The sequence below is a fragment of the Lagenorhynchus albirostris genome, chromosome 1, assembly GCF_949774975.1.
Source record: "Lagenorhynchus albirostris chromosome 1, mLagAlb1.1, whole genome shotgun sequence".
NCBI classification, from domain to species: domain Eukaryota; kingdom Metazoa; phylum Chordata; class Mammalia; order Artiodactyla; family Delphinidae; genus Lagenorhynchus; species Lagenorhynchus albirostris.
Genome location: NC_083095.1, coordinates 66352829 through 66370628, shown reverse-complemented (window position 1 = coordinate 66370628; position 17800 = coordinate 66352829). Strand labels below are relative to the sequence as shown.

At 33.0% G+C, this 17800-nt stretch overlaps 1 protein-coding gene across 4 annotated transcripts in view; it reads left to right on the top strand.

The window, feature by feature from the left end:
* The window catches only part of ARHGAP5 (Rho GTPase activating protein 5), a 72249-nt gene extending 59402 nt beyond the window's left edge, over window positions 1–12847 (top strand). For 2 of the 4 annotated variants that reach the window (XM_060143870.1, XM_060143859.1), the window contains exons 5-7: window positions 2563–2694; window positions 4726–4831; window positions 9921–12847. In XM_060143870.1, coding sequence (XP_059999853.1) covers window positions 2563–2694; window positions 4726–4831; window positions 9921–10248 — 566 coding nt within the window. In that variant the 3' untranslated portion in view covers window positions 10249–12847. Of the gene's footprint in view, window positions 1–2562; window positions 2695–4725; window positions 4832–9920 lie in introns of those variants that run through there. The other 2 variants (XR_009539614.1, XR_009539611.1) reach the window with 1 other exon arrangement.
* Window positions 12848–17800: the final 4953 nt, after the last annotated feature.

Sequence of the window (17800 nt, the reverse complement as noted above, 5' to 3'; positions counted from 1 at the left end):
ATGGGAGAGCTATAAATCCATTACCAGAATTAGAGAAGCAATAAATTGAGTTATGATGCATCATCATCTTTGTATATCACAGATTGCACCTATTTAAAGTTGTGATTTAAAAGGTTTTTTTTTTCTTTCATGATACTGGGCCAACTAACCATTAGGAAGTTTCAAAAAGCTGAATTTCCTACTCATATTAAAGGAAATCTGTATGAGATCAAAGGTTTAAATGCAAAAAATGAAAACTAAGTTCTAGGGAGAAAAACGAGTGAATATATTTATAATCTTGGAGTAGGGAGAGGCCTAAACTTGACATGAAACCTAGAAAGCATGAACAAGATGATAAACTAGACTGCCTAAAAATGTAAAACTTCTGTATGAAATACTGTATAAAGCAAACAGAATCAGGGGACAAACTGTAAACTTGGTGTGGCTGTGGAATTTCTTTGCTCGATTAAGCAATTCATATCAGAAGAAAGCAACCAACAAATATATGAAAATATGCTCAACCTCTGTCAGTTATAAAGAAATAAAAATTAAAACAAAAAGGTTGTATTTATTTTATTATGTGAGTGGAAAGGATTGTTGGTAGAGTGTAGGCAAGCAGGTATGTTGTATGCTGTTGGTTATGGGTGCTTCAGGTAGCTTTGTTGGAGAAATTCTATTTGTAAATACTTATGTTACAAAAGTCTTTGTGTAAGCATACCAAGATATTTATTGCAGCATTGTTTGTATTTTGTTTTAAAGGTAGGGGGACCAATCCTGTTGATAAGTAGAATACTAGATAGCTGTATAAAATAATGAAGATTATATGTGTTGAAATGGTAAAATCTTGAGTGGTAAATGGTAAAGTTGAGTGGTGGGTGGGGTGTTTGTGTGTGTGCCTTGCTTTGAAAGACTGGCATTTCATTATTGCATGATATTTCAAATACCATACATTATTGCATGGTATTTCATTTAAAAAAAATTGTTAGAAGAACTGTTTAGACTTTAGCAAATTGGTACAATTTCACTTCAGGTAATGAAGGAAGAGTAGTCGTCAGTACCAGGGCCTTTTGAATTAGAGTTTCTGGTTTTGTTTTCTGGTTCTGCCACTTACTGTCTTTGTGGCCTAGGGAGGTTAACCTTTCTAAATCTCAACTTTTTCATATCTAGAATGGGAGTGATAAGAGTAACTGAGGAATAATGAGATAATGCATATAACGAGTTTTCTGTGCCAGGCACCATGTTAAATGTTCACTGGGTAGCTGTTATTACAAGGAATATAGCCTGCCTAAGGACCTAAGCTTTAGTACATAAAAGTTGTTATCATAACATCTTTATAATATTTTTAAATGAAATAAATCTGAATGTTCAGTAATAGAATATTATGTAAATTTTTATATCTGGGAGAATGTTTTGTAGCCATTAGAATTGTTTATGTAGGGCAGAATGTAAGGATTGGTGATTCTTGGTTAAGGATATATGTGAGTTCTTTGTATTTTTATTATTCTTGCAAATTTTCTGCAAGTTTGAAATTACAATGAAATGTTACCTGCCCCCTCAAAAAGTTTTTAAAAGTTGCTTGTGAAATTTTACTAACCTTGGATAATGCCTTAAAAATTAAATCCAATATAAAATCTATCTATATATATATATATTTTTAATGAGCAGAAAAGGGCTGAAAGGAAACATGCTAAAGTATAAACAGTGATTATCTCTTGGTTATGGGAGTAATTTTTTATTATAAATATTCATTGTATTTATAATAAGGAAAGTGTTACTTTTTTAATAGCAAATTAACCTTATGATATACCTTTAATATGTTACATTCTTATTTTTTAAGTCAGAACTTCACTGATAAGTGTTTAAAGTGTTTTATATTAAAATTTTTTAAGTATAATTTCTCCACCAGGGAACTAGTAGATTTACACTGTAGATTACAATTTATATTGGCTTGCAGTATAATATTGTAGAAAAAACACACAAAAGTGGTCCTGCGATGTGAGAATAATAATGTATATTGAAACAATAAAATAGTGTTCGCCTTTTACCCCTTTTATGTCCAGTTAAGCATACTCCATGAGGTATAGTGATTTTGTTTTTTCTTCCAGTTTTATTGAGATAATTGACATACAGTACTGTATAAGGTGTACAACATAATGATTTGACTTATATATATCATGAAATGATTACCACAGTAAGTTTAGTGAACATCCATCATCCATCAAAACTTGAATTTATATGCATGATTCCTATCTTTTGTCTTTCTGCTTCCTTATGGCCTCTTTTAAATAGCTTATGTGAACAGAATGTTTCAAAAGAAGAGAGATGTCTCATATACTGACAAGCCTAATAGCATTTTTTTATTGTCACAGAAAATGCTTCTTACTTGGTTTTCTCTTTCCTTATCTATAGTTTGTCAGGCAAAATTATATTAAAACAATGGGGGAGGGATGAATCAGCCTGTGAAGAAAGGTGGTCCATGAGAAGACTTAAATGTCTTTGGATCTACAAGTATCCCTTTAACTTACTTCTCCTGTAATAAATTTAAATTTATTATAGTTTTTAATTTTTATTTTTGTCTTATAGATCATAATATCAGTCTAGTATCAATGGAAGTAACAGTAAATGCTGTAGCTGGAGCTCTTAAAGCTTTCTTTGCAGATCTACCAGATCCTTTAATTCCATATTCTCTTCATCCAGAGCTATTGGAAGCAGCAAGTAAGTAAAAGCCTCCTTTTTTTTTTTTTTGAGAGGGATGATGATAGTGGGGTTTGTACATTGATTGCTTTGTGTTAAAATCAGTCATGCACTAGAATATGTAGCTAATAAAAATTCAGCTTCTAGAACTGTTTATTAAAGCTCTTTCCCTTTAAATAAATAGTTTTATCTAGGCTCCCAGATGACTAAGTGCTCTTAGAAGTTAGATCATTATACTAGAAGTTTGAGATTTGTGTTTTTAATTCAAACTCAAAGGCATTGTAAGAAAAAGAAATTAAGTCTTGGGCTTCCCTGCTGGCGCAGTGGTTGAGAGTCCGCCTGCCGATGCAGGGGACACGGGTTCGTGCCCCGGTCCGGGAAGATCCCACATGCTGCGGAGCGGCTGGGCCCGTGAGCCATGGCTACTGAGCCTGCGCGTCCAGAGCCTGTGCTCCGCAACGGGAGAGGCCACAACAGTGAGAGGCCCACCTACTGCAAAAAAAAAAAAAAAAAAAGAAAAAAAGAAATTAAGTCTTCAAATGAATGTATCTGTAATGTACTTTAGTAACATATTAACCTGTGTATGGTCTGTACACATGTGTATATAAATATTTTTTAAGTCAAAGAAATTAACTTTGGCCTCATGTCTTAATTCAGTTTTTGAAAAAGGCAGACAGGAAAATGGGTACTCATTCAGTATTGATTCCTACTTGGCATCATCATTCATCCAGATGTTTCTATGAATCAAATACTCATTTGTTATCTGGAAAATGAGACCAAAGGTCTATTTGAGTATCAGGTAACCTAGTGCTTAATCCACATTGTGTTCTCAATGGCTAAATTTAATGTAGTTTCTAAATATTTCTCTTTAATATTTCCTTTTGATTACAAGTCTTCAAGCTCTGTAGCATGAGACTACTTATAATACTTATTGTTAAAGTTCTCAGTTAATTTTCTTTTCATTGAAATCCACTTCAGTATATTGTCATAAGATGCAGTTGCCTTATACATTCTCTCATACGAAAACTAGGAAAATAGTCCAATTGATAGCTTAGATTTTCTTACGTTTTGGCCATGAACAATAGCCTCAGAACTTCCCTACTTAGGAAATATTGAGGGCTGATTTAGAAGTAATATGTGGCAAATGAGAAATTTGTTAGTACTTAGTGTACTACCATGAGTTGGTTGGCAGACTGGCCTTCTCCGGAGGAATCCATTGTTATTTTAGAAGAATGAACTGAATGAGGAAGAGCAGAGCAGTAAGGCACTCTGTCCTCTCCCATTTACAGCAGAGCCACATTTCAGTTATCCTGTTTCATAATTTGTGTAAATTTGGAAAGTAACTGAGCTAAATGCTTGTACTGCTTGTGCTACTTGTGAAGAACAATGTTTTATAAGCTAAGTGGATTATAAATAAGTATAATGCTTTAAATCAGGTGTTGGCAAACTGGCCTGTGGGCCAAATTTAGCGTGCCATCAGTTTTCAGAAGGCTTGCAAGCTAAGAATGTTTTTTTACATTTTTAAATGGTTGAAAAAATATTAAAAGAAAATTTTATGAAATACTAAAATTATATGAATTCAGATTTTTAAAGTTCTGTTGGATCACAGTCACTCTAGTTACATATTGTTTGTGGCCGCTTTTGTACCACTGCAGAGTTGAGTAGTTTCACCCACAAAGCCTAAAATACTTACTATCTGTAGCATGAATATTAAGAGCCTAACAGATTTGTAAGTAATTAGTTAATTCTAAATCAGTATCTAGTTATATAAGTTGCTTAGAGAAATTACTAATATACCATTTCCTATTTTGCCACCCCCAGGTTACTTTGATCTTCAGTTATTAGCTTTACTTGTGAAAAGGCTATTGTAAATAGATGGTAGTCTGTTTATTAGCAGGCTCTTTACAACATTTTCTTTGTTTTTGTTTCCCTCTCCTGATATGCTTTATATACATTCTTGATTGTCTCATACAATAAGCATAGCAGGAAGCTTTATCAATATTTCTTAATGTTTGTGTTTCACACAAATTCCTCGCTACTTTAATTTTACAGAAATCCCGGATAAAACAGAACGTCTTCATGCACTGAAAGAAATTGTTAAGAAATTTCATCCTGTTAACTATGATGTATTCAGATATGTAATAACACATCTAAACAGGTATTTTTATTTTTCGTTTTTGCAAATAAAATGCACTACGGATTTCAAACTCGTAACTTTATAAATTGGGTGATCATAGAATAGAGAAAGAGAGACTAATTTAAACATGCAGTTCAATTTTGGTTCTCTAAATTAGTTTTTCTGTATTTTTAAAATAGATTTTTCATCAACTTGTTTAAAGAAAGGTATATGACCCTTTTAGTATCTAACATGATTATATAAATAATAAGTGTGGTGAGTACTTTTTTTTTGTCACTGCTGTTCTTTAACAATTCTCTTCTATAGAATCTTAGAATTTTAGTTATGAAATGACACTTAGATAATTAACCAGATCAACCTATTTGAAGTTGGAAAGGTTGAGGTTTAAAGAGAGAAATCATATGCTCAAGTGACACATCTTATAACTAGAATCCAAGTTTTATTAAGTGGTTTAATTGCCTCTTCTTTTGTACTGTGTCTCTTTTGTGTATCTTGCTTGTTTTGTTTGGATATTCTTCATAGTGAAATTTTATTAGAAACTTGAATTCATATTACTATCCACCTTGACTGTGACTGAAATGCAGGACATTAATCCTGTATCAAAAGCCTTAAATATGTTAAGCTTCAAGTTTATACTTTTTTCTATAAAGATACTCTTCCCAACACCATTTCTTAAATGAAAGGCAATATTAATATTGTATAATAGCGTAAAGCTCAAGACTGTGGAATTAAATAGGCTTGGCTTTGAAACATTTTTAGTTCTGTGGCTTTGGACAAATACTTCACCCTGCCTAAGTCTTGATTTTTCTCAACTATAAGAATGAGAAGAATAATAGCTCACAAAGTTGTTATTGAGACTGAATAGAATTATTAGTATTTGTACTACATTTTTCAAAAGTCTACTCTTCACAGTATTTTCTACTAACATTTTAACGAACTGAGGTTTGTTTTTTTTTAACTAATAATGTCAGTGTCCAAAACAAATACATTTCAGTCTATACCTCTTAAAAGAGAGTATTAAGCAGTGTTTAAAGTTTTTTTGTTGTTATCAATGTAGCATAAAATTATATTAGCACTTCTAGTAACTCTTCTCTGGGGTCTCCGTCTGTGAGAAAATACCAACATACATAGTATTGCAGTATAATTAGTGGAATTTCCTCTTTTGAAAATTACCATGCAACGTGGTTCATGATTTAACAGATGTGTACAGGGCACTACAGGAGACCTTACCCAATATGGAATGTAGGGATGGTATATGAACATATTATTGTATTGCCTGATTAAAGTGCTGAAACAAGAATTGGACTTTATTAAAAACAATAGGGAAAAGAGACAAAGGGAAGAGCATATGCAAAGAATCACAGTGCTAGCCCACCATCAATGTTATATTAAGACACTTAACTGTGTTTGACTCCAGTGATACAACAGTTAATGACAGGCATATTTGGCATGTTGAGGAACAGCAAAAAGGCCTGTGTGGTTTGAGCAGAGTGAAGGATAGGGCAGTACTACCCAGAGTTTAGCCTATTGATTAGTTTTAGTCCTCAAAATATTTTACTGACAAGGAGGTTGCTTTCATGTCTATCACTAAGTGCACTGTTGAGTTCAGCTGACATTTATGGGGGGTGGGGTGGGGAGCAAGACTTTGTCAATGAAAAAAGCATTGCATGATTGTTACTCTGAATGGTATGGGGAGCCACTAGAGAGTAGAACAGAGAAATAGTATCATCAGACTTAAATTTTAGAACAAACACTCAACTATTGATTATAATGGATGTACTCTTTGTGACAGGTACTCTTGTAAACCCTATACAGACATAGCAGTAAATAAAATAATCACATTTCATGGAACTTTACATTCCAGTATAGGAAATAAATGATAAATATATATTGGGTGATTGACAGATTGCAAAAATTAATCCATGGAGCTGTTCTTTGGATGTATTTTCTCTCACCTTCCATATTCAGTGAGTTATTGTGTCAAATTAGTTTTTTCTCCTGATTAGTTTTCCTTTTCATTCCTCTGCCACTGCTTTAGTTTAAATTTTATCATTTCTCATTTAGGAAACTCTAGTTTGTCATTGAGCTCTCTCTCTGCCTATTTTTCTTCTTGATTCTCCCTTGATCCTGATGCCAGAATGATCTTTCTAAAAGTTCTTTGTGTAAAGATCACTTACATCCTAAAGGAAAAAAATCTAAATTGTTTATCATTAAGTGGCCTAGTTCTAACTTACTCTGTTAAATCTCCTTTCCTTTTCCACCGTGCAACATCAAGTGCCACTGTATTAAACTAATAGGACTTAACCGAAAGTATCAATTTGTGCCTGGTCCCTTATCACATCTTAACATGACTGCCTCAGTCTTTCTCAAAATTCAGTCCTCAAAGCAGCAGCATCAGCATCACCTGGGAACTTGTTAGGAATGCAAATTATCAGGCCCCACCCCAGACATACTTATCAATCTGTTTTAACAGGCCCTCCAGGAAGTTCTGATACACACTGAGAATCTGTTTGTTTGCTTTTTTATCGAAGTATGGTTGATTTACAATGTCATGTTAGTTTTCAGGTGTACAGCAAAGTGATTCAGTTATATATATTCTTTTTTTAGATTCTTTTCCATTATAGGTTATTAAAAGCTATTGAATATAGTTCCTGTGCTATACAGTATTGTTTATCTATTTTATATATAGTAGTGTTTATCTGTTAATCCCAAACTCCTCATTTATCCCCCACACACCCTTTCACTTTTGGTAACCATAGGTTTGTTTTTTGTGTCTGTGAGAATCTGTTTCTGTTTTGTAAATAAGTTAATTTGTATCATTTTTTTTTTTTAGATTCCACATATAAGTGATATCATATGGTATTTATCTTTCTCTTTCTGCCTTACTTTGCTTAACATGATAATCTCTAGGTCCATCCATGTAGCTGCAAATGGCATTATTTCATTCTTTTTTGTGGCTGAGCAATATACCATTGTGTGTGTGTGTGTATATCTATCTATCTATCTATCTATCTCTCTCTCTCTATATATATACATACATACACACCATATCTTCCATGTCTTAGCTATTGTAAGTAGTGCTGCTGTGAACATTGGGGTGCATATATCATTTCAAATTAGAGCTTTCATCTTTTCTGGATATATGCCCAGGAGTGGGATTGCTGGATCATATGGCAACTCTATTTTTAGTTTTTTAAGAAACCACCATACTGTTCTCCATAGTGGCTGCACCAATTTACATTCCCAACAACAGTGTAGGAGGGTTCCCTTTTCTCCACAGCCTCTACAGCATTTATTATTTGTAGACTTTTTGATGGTGGCCGTTCTGAGCAGTCTGTGATGGTATCTCGTTATAGTTTTGATTTGCATTTCTCTAATAACTAGTGATGTTGAATATCTTTTCATGTGCTTCTTGGCCATCTGTATGTCTTCTTTGGAGAAATGTCTATGTAGGTCTTTTGCCCATTTTTTGATTAGGTTGTTTGTTTTTTGATACTGAGCTGTTTGTGTATTCGGAAATTAACCCCTTGTCAGTCACATCCTTTGCAAATATTTTCTCTCCGTAGGTTGTCTTTTCATTTTGTTTATGGTTTCCTTTGCTATGCAAAAGCTTATAAGTTTGATTTGGTCCCAGTTGTTTATTTTTGCTTTTATTTCTGTTGCCTTAGGAGACTGACCTGAGAACACATTGCTACGATTTATGTCAGAGAATGTTTTCCCTATGTTTGTTAGGGGTTTTATGGTGTCATGTCTTATATTTAAATTTTTAAGCCATTTCGAATTTATTTTTGTATACGATGTGAGAGAGTGTTCTAACTTCATTGATTTACATACTGCTGTACAACTTTTCCAACATCATTTGCTGAAGAGACTGTCTTTTCTCCATTGTATATTCTTGCCTCCTTTGTCAAAGATTAATTGACCATAGGTGTGTGGGTTTGTTTCTGGGCTCTCTCTTGTGTTCCAGTGATCCATATGTCTGATTTTGTGCCAGTACCACGCTGTTTTGATTACTATAGCTTTGTAGTATCTGAGAACCACTGTTTTGACTAAATTACTCTTTCTTCCTACTGTTTTACTAACACCCATCACCCTTGGCTCAACTCAAACATTACCTCTTCAAGGACCCTGACCACCCTCATCTAACTGATTTGCTACCTTTCCTTTGTACTTTTTGACTCAACAATTAGATTTGATGCCCATATTCATGTCTTTCAAATCTATGGGTATTTTCAGAACCTATACTTGACTACCACATAGACACACCTGACTGGGCCCCTCTATACACTATATTTTAACAGAGGTTGACTTTACTCTGAATATTCTAATTTAGTTTCTTAACAAATAGTAATAACTTTTACCACAGAACACATGTTTTTAGAGCACTTATTTTACCTCAGATGAGCAACTCCTGTGTTTGGGGGTGTGGGTCCTTTGGTTTAGATTTTTAATTTTTTGATATACAAATTCAAATAAAAAATTTTCCTGCTACCTTGCATATTGGGCTGTTTCTTCATGTGTGAATGAGAGGATTGGATAAAATACCTAAACTTTCCTCCCAATTTAATAATTTTGAGTTAAAATTCAAGATTTGCTTCTTATGTTTCTTGCTTATTACAGACAATGGTAGCAGTGCTTGCTCACATATTTAAAAGACTGGATGCAAAATAGTTAACATATGGTCGTTTGTAAATTATTTATTGTCAGATCAAAAGAATTTTAAGGTAGAATTTGCTCTGTGAACTGTTGTCATTGAAATTAAATTTGTAACGATGTACAAGGTAGTTAATGATTAAAAAGATTGTTTTTTGGAATACTAGAAACTTGAGTTTTTTGAAAGTTGAAAAGTCTCCCGGTTGGAGGATATGATAGTTTTTCCAAAGTAAAAACCATCTTTGGTTCTCATAAGGAATGGATTTTACTGCTTTTTTCTGTTATTAGAATGTAGTTGAACATGGAATGCACAAGCAGGAAAATGTTTTAAATTTGAAGTTAAGATTTTTAAAAAAGGTAAAACCAAATCATCTGAAATAATATCCAGCTCTCAGATTCTTTAATTGCAATGAGTTTTGACTGGTTTCTAATTTTTTTTTTCCTATCATAATTTCAGGGTCAGTCAGCATAATAAAGTCAACCTAATGACAGCAGACAACTTATCCATCTGTTTTTGGCCAACTTTGATGAGACCTGATTTTGAAAATCGAGAGTTTCTGTCTACCACCAAGATCCATCAATCTGTTGTTGAAACATTCATTCAACAGTGTCAGTTTTTCTTTTACAATGGAGAAATTGTGGAAACTGCGAACACTGTGGCTCCTCCACCACCTTCAAACCCAGGACAGTTGGTGGAACCAATGGTACCGCTTCAGTTACCACCACCATTGCAACCTCAGCTGATACAACCACAGTTACAGACGGATCCTCTTGGTATTATATAAGTAGGAAGTGATTGCAGACAGCCTGAAATTGGACAAAAGCAAATCTAGGCATGCATGTTTCAGGGTTCAGTAGTATACTTCATGTTTCTTACAGATAATTCACATTCAAAATAATGAAACATTTTCTCTTTGAACTATATGGTATTCCTTATTCATTTACATTACAAATCTAAGACCATGTGATAAGCATGACTGGAGAGGTTTAATTTTTATAAACAAAAATAGCTATAAAATACAAAGCTGCTGTTGCATGCAACCTTATTGCAATCAGTATATCATTCCTGTGGCATTTTTTGTCACATTATATTGTGAATAAAATTTTTCTATAGAAATTAAATGATTTAAAAACTCACGTATATGAAACATTTAATGCTTTCCAGCCTGCTTTATGGCTGGTTTTGTTATTTGATGTGCTAATTTGAGCAACTTAATTTACTTTTATCAGTCTGTATAGATAACTAAAAGCCCAGTTAAGTATTTTATAATTTCAGGCTACTTATGCCATGCTTGGGATGTTGTTTGAAAGAAAGAAAAGTACACTTAACATATTTCTGCACCTTCATCTTCTAAGTAAACCTGTGGATGATCTGATGGGGGTAAATGGATATATTTCTTGTACACACATACCAAGGACATGCTTGTGGCTAAAGTGAGTTGATAATGTTGTGCAAAGGATAGTTGTCACCAACTCATTTCTTTATAGTCCATGATGAAACAGACATCTTGTATACTGTTAATTCTGTAAACAGATGCATGTTCAAAAGATCTATTATGGTCTTGTAATCTTAATCTAATATATTTTAGATATTTTAATTTTTTTCCTCTTGGGAAATACATTTAGTATAGTGTAGAAAATACTTCATGACATTTTCATATAAGGTTATATAACTTTTCATACATAAACATGAAATTTGTTGTAGAAAATTCTTTAAACCAAACATTTTAATCTAGGACTTCAATTTAAATCTGTCCCTTGAATCTATTTTTATGTGGCCCTTAAAAACATATCCAAAAATCCATTGCTAATATAGCAATAAAAATACTTTGGGTACTGACAGCCTCTTTGGAGTATGTATATATAAAGTTGCATACTTGTATTCATATTCTTTTCTGTGATATGTTGTACTAAAATCCAAAGTGGCTTTTGCACCATTTTTTAAACCAATTTTTTCCTTTGATGTTGGTACCAGATTTGCTGTAAATGACTGCTGCTTTGGAGGTTAAACATTTCTTTAGTGAAGTTACAACCAGAACACGAAATGATGGATAAAATTTTCAGAATAAGTGGCATAGGTAAATTTTGTTAGGCTTTATTCAAAATTTGTTCATTATCAAACCATGCCGGTTTTTTTCCCAGAAAGGGAAAAAATGGTTTTTTTGTTGCTAGGTTATATTTTGTGTAGTAAAGAAAAAATTCTTTGGTCCACATTGTAATCTTCATACTGCAATTTTAAGGTTGTCTTATGTGTACTGTAGTAAATAGATGATTTTGAGATTTGAGGCTCCTAAGAGTTTGATTTACTCCATTTTTTCCTAAAATAAATATTGTCTTTCCCAACTGTTATGTCCTAGGTATTGTACTTCTAATTTTAACTTCAGAATCAAGATGTTGACATGAACCAGGCTGCTGTTGAAGTACATGTATATTATAAATTATCTTATTTGTGTTATACTCTTACATGTTATTATCTTTTCTAAGAAAACAAAGTCCCTATTATTCCTATTGCAAAGCACACAGGAATTAAGAAAGTACAGTAATTTTTAAAAAGAAAAATCTGGTAAATGTAGTATTCTTAACTTGTTCTATATTACTTATACCTATTGTCTATATAGCTTTAATTTATAGCTGTCAGTTTAACATCGGCATGTCTGGCAAAGAAAATTAAACTTTAAGAGTTTTATAAACTGTTTCTAGGTTGCTAAAGAATTTATTTTTCTACTATATATGGTATAGACAAAGCTCAAAACTATGTACAGGAAAAAAGCCTGACTATTTCTTTTGGAAGTAGGCTGAAAAGAGAATTTTCAGAACTGTTCATGTCTTCAGTTCATTTGGTCATAACTTTGCTATTGTAATATGTGAATCCCAGTTTATTTAAGCTATTCTCTTTTATACTGTGTTAATTTAACTTTCATGTGCATTTAGTACAACTTTTGTTATTGAAACTAGCATTTACCATTTTCCACATTTACTACCTTACACCTTCCCAAAAATTTATCTCCACTTTTCTATGCATTCTATAATTGATTTGAAAAGCTTCATAGTGGGTCATTTAAAATTTTACTTTTGGTTCACTTAACAGATAGGTTACAGTTAATTGAAAATTAAAATACGGTTTAAAGCTCAGTCTGTTACACTGAATTGATTGCGTTTGTTTTTGCCAAGGGTTTAGATGTGTTTTTAAATATTAGAAAAATAATGCTAAAAACAATAATATGATTAAACTTTTTTCTGGTAAGTTACTGGAAGGTTTCACTGTTTAGGGAACTATCATATATGAAACTTCTTAAAGGATGAAAAGAATATTAGGTAGTCTCGTAATTATGCGTAAACATTAAGGCATTATATTTTACAGTTTTAAATAAAATCCCATCTACACACATGTTGCCATCGTTTCATTTAAGCTTCAGTGCTTGTAATTATTACAGTATTGTACTTAACAGTATCTAGATTAGCAGTATAAAGAAGCGTAGTGGAATTCTCAAATTTTCAGTAGATTTATGGGAAGTCAAATTCTATTCAACAAACACTTATTAGGATATACAATTAATTTTAGAACAAAATTCCAGGCACAACATATTTTCATTTGAAATGGTATTTGTTAGTAGTGCTTATTTCTTCCAACATTTACAATGTAAATAATGTAGGTAGCAGCAATCTAACTTAGCCAAAAAGCAGCTTTTATTTTCCATACTGTATGTAAATAATGTAGACTTTTTTTTTGAGGTACTGCAATTTAATTTCTAATATCTCTTAGATAGGAACAAAAAGGAACAATTGGAATAAGAACTTAGGCCTTAGCTTCCATGTGATTTTTAGTTTTTTATACAGTAATAATTGTGATGCTATTTGTCAACTGGATATAAATATATATATATAATTTTAAAAAGTCAAAAGTGCTTTGTTTCTTCGTTTATAATTAATGTAATTTTGTGCTTCAACAGGATGCTGCAGTAAATTAAATATCAGTGAAGCTTCTTCTGTATGAAGAATGCTGTGAATAAAACATTAAGAAGCTGTGTAATTTTAAGTTATAGTTGCCTCTAATTTTACCATTTTATTGGTAAAAATCAACTAATATTTTTTCATAAAATAGGAAAATGTTTTTAAAATTGTGATGAAAATTTTATTAGGGAAGTGTATTATTGAGCTTTTACTGTACCCATGAGAGGAGATCTAAAATTTATTCTGGATGTATACATACAGATGAAAATTAATTTTTAAATGTTTAGGAAAACAGGATTGCACAGATTTCTAAGACTCAAATGTTACCTGGAATTTCGAGCTGTGGCTAGACATATTTTGAGCCACTGAAAATTTTTTGAAGGCTATTCTAGTTTATAACAGAGGTGCTAACATTGAACAACAATATTTTTATTTTCTTCATGGTTTATGAATATTAAGTCAAACTTCTATAGGTATATGTTGTCAGATTCTATGGATCTGGCGAGGTCAGTTTGACCTGAATCATTTTGTTTATCTTGAGTTTAATCCTTTTAATTACGTTCCTTAATTCTTAGGCTGAACAATTTCTGATTTGTTTCAGAACTTTATGGGACACTTAAAATTTTTTATTGTGTCTGAACTGTTAAAGTTCTTAGCATTTTCAATTGATCAAATGTCTGAAAATAAAATTTTCTAAGGTTTAATAAGGGAAGGAACTACTCTTCAAAATTGGTTTGTTATGGTAGGATCTGTGTGTAGTTGAGAAGACTGTACAAGCATTAATGACATCTCATATCCAATATCCAGTCGTTAGATGTGATCCAAGTACCATGATCTTTTTAAAGCAGTTAAAAATCTACTAACTAAGGAACTTTGGGAATATCCACTATTCAGTTGGTCCTCATCATCGTCCTATAAGCATGAGGCCATTTTTTTTTTCCCTTACAATATTAGTTTTAACTCTTGGGGTGTGTTTGGGGGGTGGCGCTGGGTGGGAAGGATCCACAGTTCTCACATTGTTTAAGTCTTAAAATGTTCAATATTAGTCTGTAGAAATTTTGCAGGCAGTAGGAATGATTTTGAAAAGCTAATCAATGGTAGTCAAAGGTAGGATTTCAGTTATAACTAAGTTTAATGTATAAAATTATAAACCTTGAAATTAATGCAGTGCTGGCAGTTCTGGTTTAGTTATTTTTTACTCATCATTAGAAGAGTGCCAAGACCTGCAGTATACGCACTTCTGCTGTAAGTAGTTGTCAAGGAATTTGTACTTTAGAAACGACCTAATACTTGTTTATTCCCACAGTATAGTTTTTCTATTCAGCTTTATTTGCCTCATAAAATTTATTCATAAATTTATTATGAACTATTTAATAATGGCTTTCTTGTTCTAATAGTTTATCTGATACTTAGTTAAGATTCCCTTAGTGTTAAAACCTATTTTTTCAAATTTCTGTTTTGTGTTAAATCTTATTCCAGCACAAGTGATGTTGGATTAACAATTGATATATTTACTAATTGCTTTACTAATTCATCAAACTTAGTTTTAGTTATGTATCTGTACTCACCAGATCATTTTCTTTTTTTTCTGTTATCTATTTTATACATAGTATCAATAATGTATATATTATTTATATACACACACACACACACACACACAGATCATTTTCTTATGACCTTGAACTAAATGTTCTGTCCTAACTATTTAGTATTTTTTAGGTCCTTACCAGTTTTTTTTTTTTTTTTTTTTTTTTTTTGCGGTATGCGGGCCTTTCACTGTTGTGGCCTCTCAGGCCACAGGCTCCGGAAGCGCAGGCTCAGCGGCCATGTCTGACGGGCCTAGCCACTCCGCGGCATGTGGGATCTTCCTGGACCGGGGCACAAACCCGTGTCCCCTGCATCGGCAGGCAGACTCTCAACCACTGCGCCACCAGGGAAGCCCCCCCCCTTACCAGTTTTTAAACTATCTTATCAGTTTCAAATTTGGAGCTCTTAGTTTCCCTTATCTCTAGATTCTTGGTATTTCATTTTATCCAAATAAATGTCTTTGTAGGCTTAGTTGCTCCACGGCATGTGGTATCTTCCCGGACCAGGGCTTGAAACGTGTCCTCTGCATTGGCAGGCGGATTCTTAATCACTGCGTCACCAGGCAAGTCCCTATCCAATTCTTTATTGCAAAATGACTTGTAAGTTACTTTAAAATCCACTTAGATAATTATGATCATGGTGAACAAACTTTTTGGTGAAAGGACAGACAGTAGATGTCTTAGACTTAGTAGGTCATGCAGTCTCTGGCACTACTCAACTCTGCTGTGGTGCAAAAATAACCAGAACAATATAGAAATAAATTAACACGACTGCATTCTAATAAAACTGTGTTTATAAAAAAAAAAAAGGCAGCAGGCTGGATTTGGTCCACAGAGCTGAGTTGATTGATCCCTGCCTCAGATGGTTAGTAGAATTAGGATCTTCCAAGTTTTATCCATGTGGAATAATGTATGATAGAGTAACACAAAGTAATGTAGGTCAAAGTAAAATTTTATGAAGGATGATGACAGTTGCCCGCTGTTCATGCTGCCTTTTTTCCCAAAGGGGATCATCTTTTTTTAGTTGTAAGTAATGAGAGCTATGTGGAATAGTTTTTTGAAAGATCATAATAAATTATTAAAACGTTGCATCTAGAAGGTAGGAATGATGATATAATTTTATACATCAGAACTGAATTGCTTTCATAGCTTTATTTCTCTTCTTAAGGATAACTTAAAGTAATATTTTTGAGGGCAGTAATTGCCATCTCCACACACTATATATTAATCATGATCATATAATAAGTATGTCAATAAGTTGTATAGGTTAATGAAGTGGTTAATATCTTTAAAGTGCTAACCCTAAAATAAAATCATGTCCATAATGGATCTAGAAGTATGTGACCATCATTTAATGGATCATCTCTTCAAACTGTAGGTCTCTACTTCTGAAATCTTTTTGGTTGTTTTTAGTCTATATTTAAGTGCTATATGAAGCTTATAATGGCAAATCCTAATAGATTCATACTTAAGTTCAAACAAGTTCCTTCAGGTAAAAATAACCTTTCTCAAGTTTTAAGAATGTGCTGGCCTTTGAGTGTTTTTCTGTTTATAGCAATGGTTTCCATACATCAGAATCACTTGTGGGAGCTTTTTAAGAATCAGGCTATCCAGAAGCTAGCCAACTATACAAATCTCTGAAGTGCAAGTGTAACAGATTTATTCCCAGTCATGTGCTTTTGTATTCCATCTAGGGAGGACAAAATGGAGTTTCCAGAAGAAAAATTTCATATGGTAAGGGTTAATTACATAGAAAAAGCCTTGGTATTCAAATTTAAACTCATAACTATATCATGTAGGCTTGATAGTTACTGAGCAATTTTATAATCATCCATTGTAATAATCTAGTTAAAACTAAGCTTTTTAATGGCAGAGATCTGGGCTTGTTAGTAAGGAAATTTTAATGTTATTTCCTAGAAATTCAAGTATTTGCAATTCCTTCTTCCCCTTTTTGTGAATAAAAGGGTTCTATCAAAGAAATAGAGAGGAAAATGATAATAAAGGGAATAGGGCAAGGAATTGGAGGAAAAAGTAATTTGTACTGTAGAACGTTTTTTAGTGTTCTAACTTTATACATCCTGAATTTTCCAAAGTTGTCATTTTCATTTTTATACCACTTTAATATTTGCCTTACAAACGATGTAGAGGTTCTATTTTCAATGGGATGTAGTAGGTCACAGCAGGTAAAACTACACCATCTAACATATAAAAGCAAGATAATTTTCGAAGGCCATATTTTTAAAGGCATCAGTGTGATATGGAAATGACTGACTCTAAAATAGACTTCAGTCTCACAGAGGGGAGAACTATTCAGAGGTTAGTGGAAGATCAAAAAACTTTTTTTTTTTTTTTTTTTTAAATCTCCCTGATTTCCTTTGCAGTATCAGGGCATAGTCTGGGGATCTGCATTTGGCCCAGGCAGAGGGCCATGTTAAGGGAAAAAGAAACCAGCTATGCTTCTAATGATTGCATAGGGCTGGAGTTACGAAATTGGAGGTTTGAAAGAATAGCCAGTCTTCCTGTCAAGATATTAAATGTTGTAGCTTAGAAAGGCTAAAAAGCTAAGCGGAACATTTCTGACAGGCAGAGCTGAATCCCTTGCAGATTCCTGTACCTCAGAAATGTAATAAGTGGGTTTTTTTGAGAATTCTGTAGGAGGTAGCTGAGCAGCTGAGCAATACTTCTGATGGCCTCCTGTAGGCATAGGTGGGTTTTGAGTTTGGGGGTAATTTACACAGCAATAGATACTAGCACAATTGCACATCAAAGTTCATAGTGGGGGTATACGTTATGAATGCAG